This window comes from Halyomorpha halys, unplaced genomic scaffold (assembly GCF_000696795.3).
Source record: "Halyomorpha halys isolate HHAL.00 unplaced genomic scaffold, Hhal_1.1 Scaffold458.1, whole genome shotgun sequence".
Taxonomy (NCBI): domain Eukaryota; kingdom Metazoa; phylum Arthropoda; class Insecta; order Hemiptera; family Pentatomidae; genus Halyomorpha; species Halyomorpha halys.
In genome coordinates, this window is record NW_027113640.1 from 749,261 (window position 1) to 761,890 (window position 12,630).

The 12,630-nt window shown below is 30.0% G+C and overlaps 3 protein-coding genes across 3 annotated transcripts in view; 1 reads left to right on the top strand and 2 right to left on the bottom strand.

The window, feature by feature from the left end:
• Positions 1 to 8,165, bottom strand: part of LOC106683027 (uncharacterized) — a 25,195-nt gene extending 17,030 nt beyond the window's left edge. The window contains exons 1-3 of the mRNA XM_067051039.1: positions 8,161 to 8,165; positions 6,060 to 6,222; positions 5,648 to 5,941 (exon numbers count right to left, since the gene is read on the bottom strand). Coding sequence (XP_066907140.1) covers positions 5,648 to 5,941; positions 6,060 to 6,222; positions 8,161 to 8,165 — 462 coding nt within the window. The remainder of the gene's footprint in view (positions 1 to 5,647; positions 5,942 to 6,059; positions 6,223 to 8,160) is intronic.
• The window catches only part of Lmpt (Limpet), a gene marked incomplete at its 5' end in the record, with an annotated part of 767,445 nt that overhangs the window by 682,125 nt on the left and 72,690 nt on the right, over positions 1 to 12,630 (bottom strand).
• LOC106683021 (cuticle protein 19-like) lies at positions 8,157 to 8,819 on the top strand. Its single transcript, XM_014424224.3, has 3 exons — positions 8,157 to 8,172; positions 8,322 to 8,408; positions 8,521 to 8,819. Exons 1-3 carry the CDS (start codon positions 8,164 to 8,166, stop codon positions 8,815 to 8,817), a joined length of 393 nt encoding a protein of 130 aa, XP_014279710.3. The 5' UTR covers positions 8,157 to 8,163; the 3' UTR covers positions 8,818 to 8,819.

Here is a 12,630-nt window from a genome sequence, read left to right on the forward strand (position 1 = left end):
CACGTGACAGACCACGTGGGTGGTTAAGGGTGAGTCGAGCCGAATATTTGAATTCAAATCTCCCGCCATGTGTGACGTCATCAAAATGCTGGCTTCTGATTGGCTCCTCAAATCGACGCCCCAGCTCCCCCATATTCCCTCTACTAATTTATTAACATTACTGACAACGTAGACGTTGGAGTTGGATAACCGTGAAAGATAGGAGCGCGATAAATTTCTCTGGACTCGTTAGTTCTGTAACAAGTAGCAGTCTTTCAAGGGTAAGTGAGGGACTAATTCAATATTTTTTTCCTTATAATTCAAGAAATTATCAATGATTGTTTGTTGAAATACTAAGGTTGACAAAATTATACAACTCATCACACGAGCCCAGTCCCGGTTTAAAGAGTGTCGAACCACACTCGTTATTTTTACTTGCAAAGGGATGTAAGGACTTGGGACCAACGATTTCATTGAAACTATTTTTGGTGAGACTAGGTTGAAAAATATTAGACATGTCTGTGGGTTCTTGCGCCACAGGAGCCAAGATACGAAACACTTAAATACGAATTTTCACAACAAAAAAAATTTGGTGGATACCTGTGACACGGGTACACTGTCGAAACAATACAGCGTCTGACCAACCAAAATGAGCAACGTTAAATATTCTTTGTTTTCGCAGATGGCACAACTTTACTATCGTATACAAATTAAAACTAGAGAAATAAAAAAAAAAAGTTTAAGAAAATTTTCGACATGTTAAACTGCTTTTTTCTTCCATAAAAAGGCATAAAATCCAAAAGATGGATTCAAGTGAGTTGAAAGACCGGAAATTCACCTTTTCCAAAGTTATAGTTACGTTAGATTTGATTAACATGATGAATTTATTTATTCAATGTATATTGGCAGAAAAAAAATATCCTATAAAAACTTAAGTTTAAAAATTTGTAATTTATGAATATGAAATTTGATTTTTCCAAACCAAACATTTTTAGGTATGAAGATTCCCCGTGAGTAGTCATCCCTTGTTAGATGTATTTGTTTGAAGAAATTTAGAGCTGAATATTTGGGATAACTGTAAAATGATTTAAGTATCATAAAAATATAAAAAGAAATCATATTCCAAGAGTATATACTAAGAAATATTTTATAAGCATTCCACAAATAAACTAAAATACAATTATTTTATTCATTCAGACCTGAACAGACACGCAAAACTAATATTAGTAAAGAAATTCTAAACATATTTTTAATTAAATGTCTAAAATGATCTGATTTTAAATTAAATTGTTTTAAATTTAAATAGGAACATCGTTAAATCATAACGGCTTTTTCTCATGTATAATGTTTATGAATTGATACAGATAGTTAACATAAATTAATATGACAAAAAGGATTTTATCAAATGAAATTTTATAATTATATTATAGTAATTAAATACATTTTATTGAAATTTCGATGAATAAAGTATTAAATTACATATAACAAAACCATATTATCTACAATGCAAACTAAATCTTTATTAAAATAAGTTATTTTTATTATAAAAGTTAACAATGTTGATATCGAAATTTTGGAGAGCATGAAAACAAAAGCCATGCCTGAGTTTACTGTGCTTATCTGAAAAAGAAATAGCTAAGCGACTTAATCTTAATCACTTATCAAGTTGAAGTTAGGTAGGTACAGGCATATTCTTATTAGGTACAGACATACCATTATTTATATTCAAATAGTACCCATGTAATTTTGTGATATTAGTGACAAGTATCGAAGTGTTTTAAATAACAAATAATTATTTCATGTACGAAATCATCTGCAAATTTGTAACATAACCAATAAAAAGAATCATCTTTGGGCTATACGGATGACAAAAAATAATGACATTATACCCTAAATACAAAATTTAAAAAAGAAAAAGAAAAAAGAAAACCCATAAGTGGCAGATTTTTAAAACACATATTTAAAAAAAATTATGTGGATACGATTACTATTATTCCCAAAAAGCAGTTTCTTGCTATTATAATTCTGAAAAATTGTTGATATAGATGTTATGTATACAGTTTATAGATGGCCATGGGAGTAGAAGGGTGGGGTGTTAGAGGGTTGATCTAGTATATAAACGCTTCAGAGAATGGCTGAGGCAGATCAAACGGTCCACAACAGCTTACAACATGTACAAGGTAGATTGGAAAATAAACAATACTTAACTATATTATTCACGAATAATGATATAAAGAACATTAATATAGAGATATAAACAATGTACAGGTTACATTATTTATTCATAACATTTTTTTATATGTTCTTCATAGGTAATCTTAGCCCTTTGCTTTGTTGGAGCCGCTCTTGCAGCACCCCAGTATGGACACCATGAGGAAGAACATTATGTGGATTACTACGTAAGGATTTTAATATTTCCATGTTGCAAAAATTATCCACTTATTCTATTATAACTTCGGAAAAGTTGGTGATATTTGAATAACAAATTTTATTTACTAATGTCGTTATAACTATCAAAACACCAATAATATTTCAATAAATAATTCTATTTACTAATGTATTTTATAGGCCCCACCCCACTACAAGTTCGATTACAGCGTCCATGACCCCCACACCCACGACGTCAAGAAGCAAGAAGAGACCAGGGAAGGAGACGTCGTCAAGGGCTACTACTCCCTCTACGAACCCGATGGTACCGAGAGGATCGTCCACTACACCGCTGACAAGAAGAACGGATTCAACGCCGTCGTAGAGAGGAAAGGACACGCTGTCCACCCTCAGCATTACGGACACTCCTCTGAAGCTTATTACGGACATGGACACTCAGGAGGTGCCAGTTCTTCCTCTGGTTACCATCATTACTAACCCTTGAATGCACATAAGAAATATCTTTTTATACTTTTATACAAAAAATATATACATTTTTAAAAAACTATTGCTACGTTTCTTGTTTCTATCATACTCCTAACATAGGCAAACGTTCATATTTTCTAAATCTGACGAAAAATTAAAAAAAACTATGGGTTATGAAGAAGTATGATTTACCATTTTTATAATTGATGGCCTTTCGAAAAGAAAAAGCAATATTTAAAAAAACTATGTGAATATTCACACTGGCTAAATATATTCTATATTTATTATTCATAGAACATGGAAATGTTTTCAGAAATCAGATTCTTTTCCATTTCACCTTTAAAGGACTCTAAATTAATATTTTTCTGGCTAATTTTGAACTATTAGGTAGAACTAACTATTAACTTTAATTTAATGTATAAATAATATTTCCAGGTAATTACAATTTTAACTGCCTCTTTTTTTGACCATTAGCATTCTCGAAGGTATTAAATTTTAAATAGATTGCAATCTATATAGCATCTAATTGACACCGTAACCGAAAAAACCTGTGTTTGAACGACCAACTAATGTTTTTTTTCTAAATCATTTATAAAGTTTATTTTCGTCAGAACAACATATCCTACCATCGATCTAAAAGTGAGGATCATCATTTTTTATTACAGAAGTACTCTGATCTGTAGGAGAAATAGGTTTCATAATTTTTTCACAGCAAAGAACTACGAAATATTTTAGTTCCAAATATTTTGCCTGGAATAGGCCGAACACAAACATATTTAACTTTTTTATTTCTTTTTTTTATTATGGAAAAAGAATAATTTCACTGCTAAGAGAAATATTTAACGTTTATATAATTTCAAAATTCGCTATAAAAATTTCCCAGGCTGCAAAATCATAAATTAAATGAAACAAATACAAAAAATTCTTCTACTTCTTACTGTTATACTATTTATAAGCTATAGAGAAGCATAAACATATAAAAAATAATTAGCTATTATAATTATTTGTCTAGAGTATATGCTTTGAAAGAGGGCTGGAGTCTCGAAAAATCATTATATTTCTTCTTCTAAAGTTTTTTGGTTAGTTTTTTTTTTTAATAATGAACCATTGGTATTGATATTAGGTGGGGTACAATAGTCCGGCAAGTAGGTCTCATGGTCCTTTTTACCAACCCCTGGATTCTACTAGAGTTGTCGCCGCGCACTAACAACCGAAAAATGAATATTAACTGTCCCGGGTGGAAATCGAATCCACAAAGTTTCGAACCGAGCGCTCTGGGATCTAAGACCGAATCTGATCGGCCTTCATATCCCTATAATGATAATAATCGACCAAGATTTAAATTTTAACACCCTCAAAACTCGTATTGAGAAGCCTGAATTCTAAAAAAATACATCCGTCAGGCGTCCTTCGTCTGAGACTACGGAGGCCAATTAGGTTTAAGATTTAGTACTTAAACCATAAAAAATCATCATGATAAATGATTCCGAATAATATTTTGGTTGTTAGTTGTTCAAAGTAGGACTATGATTTTATTTTTATTTTTGGCTAGTTATAACACTTTTATAATTGTATATTACTTTTTGTATTTTACTTATATTTAAATACCAAATACTATTATTTTGTATTTAAATATGTAATGTATAATTCATTTAAACGAATGGAAATTGTTTTTTATGCATTATTTTTTTACTTCATCCTATCATGATAATTTCTTAAGAAATACCTCATTTCATAGAGAAAAAGCAATAGTGGGCAGTTACGCCGTGAAAATCTTTCTAGATTAACTAAAAGAGAATTTATTATTTTACTCGAAATAAAAATAAACTTTCAACCAAATAATAAACAGCCGATTAAACTATGGTATAATAATTTCCAACATTTCTTAAATTTTATCATTATGTTTTTTTTTATTTATTTTAATTAATTCATAGCTGTAAATTTCAGTTATTTTAATAATAAATAAATGTTTGCCCAACGATATAAAAATTATCTTTATGAATGTTTGTATGAACGTAATGCTTACAAATCTTTCAATTAAGCACCTACTGTATTAATGACTCCCATTCTCTATTGGTAATGACCTTCGATATTTTTCGAGACACTGAAATGTTAAAAACCAGATCCCAAAATCTTACGCAATAACCATATCCGTAAAAACTCTCCTTTCATCTACAGGCCTAAAATAAGTCAACATAACTCTCCACTAAATTACCTCAATATCTCATATATTATGGAAGAAAAGTAATGTCAAATAAAACCACTGTCATAAAAATATAAATTGCACTAACATCATCACAGCTACTAAACAGAAAATTAATTGAATCGTTTCTTTAAGGAAAATAATTAGTCCATAATTATAGTTTTTTACTTTTTTGGCTAAATCAGTTCTCTGTCGGTAGAGATCCCGAAATACCTATACTTTTTAGTATTTCAAACAATTTTTAGTTTCTAGTAAAACTGATAACTCAAAGAACATCACTGAGAATTATTTTAATATATTTTGTAGTATGGAATGATCAACAATTTCCAAAACCAGTGAATATTTTTAACTTTTTCAACGCAATTATTACATTCTTTTTTTTTTTGCAACAGAAACCCTGTTTAATTGCTAAATTTTTATAAGAGTTTTGAAAAACTTTAAAATGAGGCATGATAGTATCAGGTGAAGTGAAAATATTGTATACACAGATATGACACAGCGTCCGTGTCGGTTGTAGCAACAAAGATTAAACGTTTCAATAGTGTTTTAAAAATTTATATTTTTTTTTTATAAAAGTATAAAAAGATATTTCTTATGTGCATTCAAGGATTAGTAATGATGGTAACCAGAGGAAGAACTAGCACCTCCTGAGTGTCCATGTCCGTAATAAGCTTCAGAGGAGTGTCCGTAATGCTGAGGGTGGACAGCGTGTCCTTTCCTCTCTACGACGGCGTTGAAACCGTTCTTCTTGTCAGCGGTGTAGTGGACGATCCTCTCGGTACCGTCGGGTTCGTAGAGAGAGTAGTAGCCCTTGACGACGTCTCCTTCCCTGGTCTCTTCTTGCTTCTTGACGTCGTGTGTGTGGGGGTCATGGACGCTGTAGTCGAACTTGTAGTGGGGTGGGGCCTATAGAATAAATTAGTAAATAAAAATAGTTCTATTTATTAAAATATTATCGGCACTTCCATTGGTTTGATGGCATTAGTGGATAATATTGGCTACTTGAAAATATTAAACTGCTTACGTAGTAATCGACGTAATGCTCTTCCTTGTGGTGTCCGTACTGGGGGGCTCCAAGAGCAACTCCCAAAAAGCAAAGGGCAAAGATTACCTGTGACGTATATAGAAAACAATATGATAAATGAATAATATAACTTGTACATTTTTTCTCTATCGTTGTTAATGTTCTTTATATCATAATTTTTGTGTGTTATAGTTATGTATTGTTTGTTTTTCAATCTACCTTGTACATGTTGTAAGCTGTTGTGGACCGTTTGATCTGCCTCAGCCATTCTCTGAAGCGTTTATATACTAGATCAACCCTCTTACACCCCACCCTTTTCCTCCCATGGTCGTCTATAATATGTGTGTATATCTAAAAATATTTCAGTAATAATTAACTCTCCCCAAAAATTCAATTATTTTGAATTATTATAGAGACATATCGTCTTAATTATCGTATTGTAAGTTACATTTAAGTTTTTTTTTTGTTTCATTTATTTATACGTTGTCTCTGGCATCCTTAGCTATTTTGAGTCTACATTTTTATCCTTGAATTCTCACTAAACGTTTTTTTTTTTTTAATTTAGGGACCGTCATTAATACAAAAAAACTATATTACTTTAAATACCCTCAATATTTCAAGAAGATGAACTCTAGGAATAAAAGTTTGAGGCTTTTGACGACTGCCAAGTTATCATCTCTGTTTCAATCGACAGCCCCTGCAAAGTGGGGCGAAACGTTGATTAACAACAAATAGTTTTATTTTACTATTTTGATACCTTTATTGACCACCCGGACTATCTTCCTACAATTTACTTCAAACGGTTTACTATCTTCTTTCAAACGGTGAAATATTTTGTTTTTGAATAAAATGTTTTTGAAAGACTATTAAAATTCAGAGGACCGTAGTAGGGATAACTGTATAAAGATATAAGTATGTATCAATTTTAAAAATATGCCAGAATTCCTATTTCTATTGTTGTCGGTGCCCCAAAACATTCTATAAGCATTAAAAAATAGAAATACAAATGATAAAACATAGAGATTAAACAACTAAATTGCCAAAAGAACACGAGAATTTTACTATTGTCACTCATTAGAACTGGCAGGTATAACAAGTTTTACAATAGAAATTCAAAATGATGTTTCTTATAAAAATATAAATAATCATTTTAGAGACCTTGTGAAGTTAGAAAAATATATCTATTGTATGAAAGGATGGTTATTTATTTATTTTAAAATGTTATGACCTTTAGGGTCAATTAGATCGAATTTACTAATTTACAAAAGCCCAATAACTAAAGATTTTGCGATTAACGAGGTATCACACGCAAAGGGTGAAACAGAAAATAATCTTTTGATGTATCTTATTAATAAACGCCCATTCTGATTACTCAGGTCAATTTGTTATTGCTGGAGTAAAATTTAAATTTTATAAATCAGTGGCTCTAAGATTTATAATGTAAACCATTAATTCAAAACAATTGAAAAAACTTATCCTTTGCCCAGAACCGCCTTCATCTGCCTAGTGCAAAAAGATTTAAGGCAAAAAGTTTTTAATTTTGTTTTCAACTTTACTATTTTCTTTACTGGTTGTTATTCCTTTAATAAAATATTCACAAATTTATCGTAGTAATAGTGACACTTAATTATAACTCTAAGAAAAATGCCAGAACCAGATTAGCATTGTTTTATTTTTCAATTGTGAGGAATTAAAGAATTCAGAATGAAAATTTTTATTCTTTAAATGTGTGAGAATGTGCCAAAATATCTTAGATGAACACACATTTGTATTCTTAATCCATTAATAAGAATAAATCAATTTTGACCTTCCTGGTTTCCAGTCAATACTTTAATTTGAAGATTACCATTATTATTGAGTATGATAATTTTGGAGTTTTTTTTAAATTGATTATAAAGTCTATGAATCTATGAATTTATCACCTTTTGTGGACAGTTAAATATTGCTACAATAGTTCCTAAAAAATAATAGATATGCATTACATATATAAGTTAATAGAAGGCCATGAGAGTTTAAGAGTGGGGTGTGTAAGAGGGTTGATCCAATATATAAGCGCTTCAGAGAACGGCTGAGTTAGATCAAACGGTCAGCAACAACTAACAACATGTACAAGGTAGATTAAAAACTAAATAATACAAACAATAATAGAACAAATATAATATAATTAATATATAAAGAGAATAGTACATACTTAAAATAATATGCAAACAATGTACAAATTATATTACATTCTCGTAATATTGTGTTCTATGTTCTTCACAGGTAATCCTAGCCTTCTGCTTTGTGGGAGCAGTCCTTGGAGCCCCCCGGTACGGACACCACGAGGAAGAGCATTACGTCGATTACTACGTAAGTATTTTAATGTGTCTAATTCCCCAAATTTATTCACTCATTTCATTATAACTAGGGAAATACCAATAATATGTTATTAACAAATTTTAATAATTAATTTCTTGCATAGGCTCCACCTCACTACAAGTTCGACTACAGCGTCCATGACCCCCACACCCACGACGTAAAAAAGCAGGAAGAGACTAGGGAAGGAGACGTCGTCAAGGGCTACTACTCCCTCTACGAACCCGATGGTACCGAGAGGATCGTCCACTACACCGCTGACAAGAAGAACGGTTTCAACGCCGTCGTAGAGAGGAAAGGACATGCTGTCCACCCTCAGCATTACGGACACTCCTCTGAAGCTTACTACGGACACGGACACTCAGGAGGTGCTAGTTCTTCCTCTGGTTACCACCATTACTGATTTCTGAATAGTATTATGTACATAGGAAACCAATTTTTATACTTTTATAAAAAAATATAAATTTTTAAAACATTATTGCGGTTTTCTCCTTTTTTAAAAAACACCCACATACCAAACTTTGATTGATTTACTTAATAACCACAAGTTACTTAAAATGTACAAATAAACTTCTTTCACCGCACAGATTTCTTAATGGTTTATTATATATACAACATATAATATTAAATATACGAAACTATCTAACATACATAATTACATCAAGCCTATAAATTTCAAAAGGAACAAGTTGATGAAAAGGATTTTTAAAAAATGGAGAGAAGTATTATTAATTTTGATTGCAATTGATATGAATTAATATAAACATGAAATCCTCAGTAATATTGACGTTGGCAGAAAAAAATAATTACTGTCTAGTGATAGATACAATAATAAATAATAGTATTTTAATTTGTGTTTTTTTTTTAATGACTCGTAGACATTTAAATGTTTTCATCAAAAAGTGAGGAATTTATTTTATAACGAGGAATATATAATCTTTTTTCCAAGTTCATAGTCAGGTTATACAAGAATACAATATAACAGGTTTTAATTTCTAATCGTTGGATTAGTTGATATATCGTTGTTCCTTTTTTTAAATAAAATATATTAATAAACAATGTTCAGTAAAAAAACAAAACAAAAAAAAGTCAATAAAATACTAGGATAATAAATATATAACTATTCTGGTAGTCAAATTATATCAATAGTCTTTCAGCTAACAAAAAAAAAGTGGTCGCAGCTGAAAAATAACAGAAAATTCTCAGAAAAAGTAACAAAATCTCACTTCATTAATTCAACTTATGTAAAAAATTACAACAAAATAGAATACAAATGAAACTGTGCAAATAATACTTTGTAGTTGTAGCTAGTGAATAAAAAGAAATTTAACATAAGTGGATACAAATAATTCTTCATACCACACTTATTAACACTTTTCATTTTTTTTTTCATCCCCTTCATTAAGAATAATAACATTAGTAGTTCATACATATGGACACATTTCATGTATTATATATACTTTGGAGCGTCTTCTCACTTTGACTGCCTTGTGTAAACAACATTTTTCATAGTTTGCAACTAATTTATAAGTATGATATTGTTATAAATAAATCCGAGAGCAATACCGATGAAAAATAGCAAACAGAGAAACTAAAAGCTTAATTATTAACCACTTAAGACTACTAATTCGCTGAATTCTGTATTAGCATATTCTCACCTCACCTGACCCCATCTCATCTCAATTAAAAAATTCTATAATCAGACAGGGATTTCTGATCTTGTGATCCATAATGTTACCTATTTTTTTATAAAGTTATATTTTTAACCAAAAATTGTTACAATACATAATACGAGTTAAAAAACATTTTGCAATTTTTCACACAGACCATAAATTAGGGTCTTTTATATTGAAATAACTATCATTTTAATACTGTGAAATAACTTTAAGTTAAGGATATAGATAAACTTAAACTTTATTTTTTGCAATTATTCTCTGAATAATACGTTTCCAAAATAGTAGAAAATAAAGAAATTAATTTAAGATCGAATAATATTTTTCAAAATTCACAAACGACTCAAAACATTAAAAACATGTTTTTATAAATTATAGTTGCAATTATATGAAAGGATATAGTTTTATTTCTTTTCAGCAATATATTTTATGTTATTCTAATTTCTTCATGTACACTTTATTTACCTTTTTGTTTAAATTCATATGGAGATTTTATTTATTTTTTTAATAATGGTATTAATATGATCATTTATCGCTATTATTTATTGCTCAAGGTTGTTGCAGATTGTAATATTTATGAATAAATAAAATTTGAATTAATAAAAAATTTAAGTAAGAAGTTTTTAATAATTTTTTCAATTAAAAACTATTAGTCGTTGATTTTCTTCTAAACGAATGTGTATAATAATAATAATAATAATACTAGAAATTTTCAATAATGGTACTCCAAAATTAATTTGCGTTCAGCTTGAAATGATATTTTTTATTTAATAAAAGCTCGAAATATCAAACAATATCTGTCAGATTCAGACCGCACATAACTTTAAATAATCAGAGATGGTCATAAAAAAAGTTATCGTTCCATGGCCCACTTACTAAACATAAACTGGGAGACCATTAATAAAAGAAATAGAATAATAGATCTGAACTAACTAAACTACTCATTAAAAATTACATAATACGCATTCCACTTGTCAAATAATACGTAAGCATAAATTACAATACATTTCACAGTTGACTCCAGCACGCTAACCCTCTTGTACAAGGCACTTCTTCCTCCTTATTACCTAGTGATCCAAAACTTGTTAATTACGTATATACTTGTACTATATTGGTGAAAATTAGAAACCATCTTTACGAGCAATTATTAATAGTATTACCCATTCTTTCAATTTAAACAGTCATATTTTTTTCTCTTCTAATTGACCGCGTGTAGTATGTAAAAGGAAGATCGTTGGTGAGCGGTCAAAAGAACTAAATTTTAAATTAATAGTTTTTTCTTTTTAATTTATTTAATAATGTTTAGTTACTATTTTATTGTTGATCGCAGTCGGATTGCGATATAAAAGCTAAAAAAAAAAATATTATAACAGTTACACTTAAAATTTTTAACAGTAAATCATCAAAAATGACACGATTTGGAATGAGTGGCTGAACATTGTAATTCATAACAAGTTTATTAGGTTCGTAAATAAAAGTTGAATTTTTTTTTTTATATTCCTTTGAACTATTATATATGAGTGTATGTGGATGTAGGAAGAAACCAAGCTCATATAAATTGAAATGAAAAAAAAATTGTTTAAACTTAAACGACAATTAAAAAGTCATAAATGATTTATTTAAAAATTTGATGAGTAACTTAGTTACAAACGCAGCCAGATTCACTTCCTAACACTTTTCACGGGATCAAAAAATCTGATTTCACCACAACAGTAAGAATGAAATAGTGAACCCTGGAATGAATATTTAGTGAATTTAGTGGGGGTCACGTGACTCGAATACTTTTTTATGATTAGCTTCACTGGAACTGGTCCGGTATGATACTTAGGTACTCTAGTGCTGTTTTTATAAAGAAGCCACGTGTGAAATATTTTTGAATGGATTCGTAACACGAATTTATGAGCTACTCAAATATGTACAGACTAGTCTATCTTCCGAGAGCTTTTCCATTAGGTAGGTTTCTTTCTCATCTTCAATCTATTCGAAATATAAGCGACATCTGATAACGAGCATATCAGTATTAACGATATAATATTATCAAGAGAGTCTAGTCAACACACACGACTGCTAAAGCAGCATACTTTATGATGACAATCGTTCAGTTACAATTTACGTAATAAGTAATTTCCACTGGAAAATGTCACTTCAGTTTTACAATTAATCTGAGACCTCATAGTTAGGCTGTAAATGAACAGATGTTTTAGACGGCCGACAATTTTTTAATGGGAACCCATGGGTCTGATTAATTTTTAACATGAAAATCGGTTGGGTACTCAAAAACGTACTTGGGTATTAATGTCCGTGTGAAAATCTTCAGAACCCAATTTTTACCATTATGACTTACTTCAGTAAGAGTTTTGAAACCTATCACTCTTTTAAATAACTTTTATTAAAGTTTCAGTAATAATTTAAGAATCGAAATTGAGATACGAAACTTCTCCATGAAATTCCCATTTTTTTAATATTCTCATTGGTCAAAATCCATCGCTTCTGGAAGCCGGAAAGGCGATCGATGCAACCATAACACAAACATATATATATAT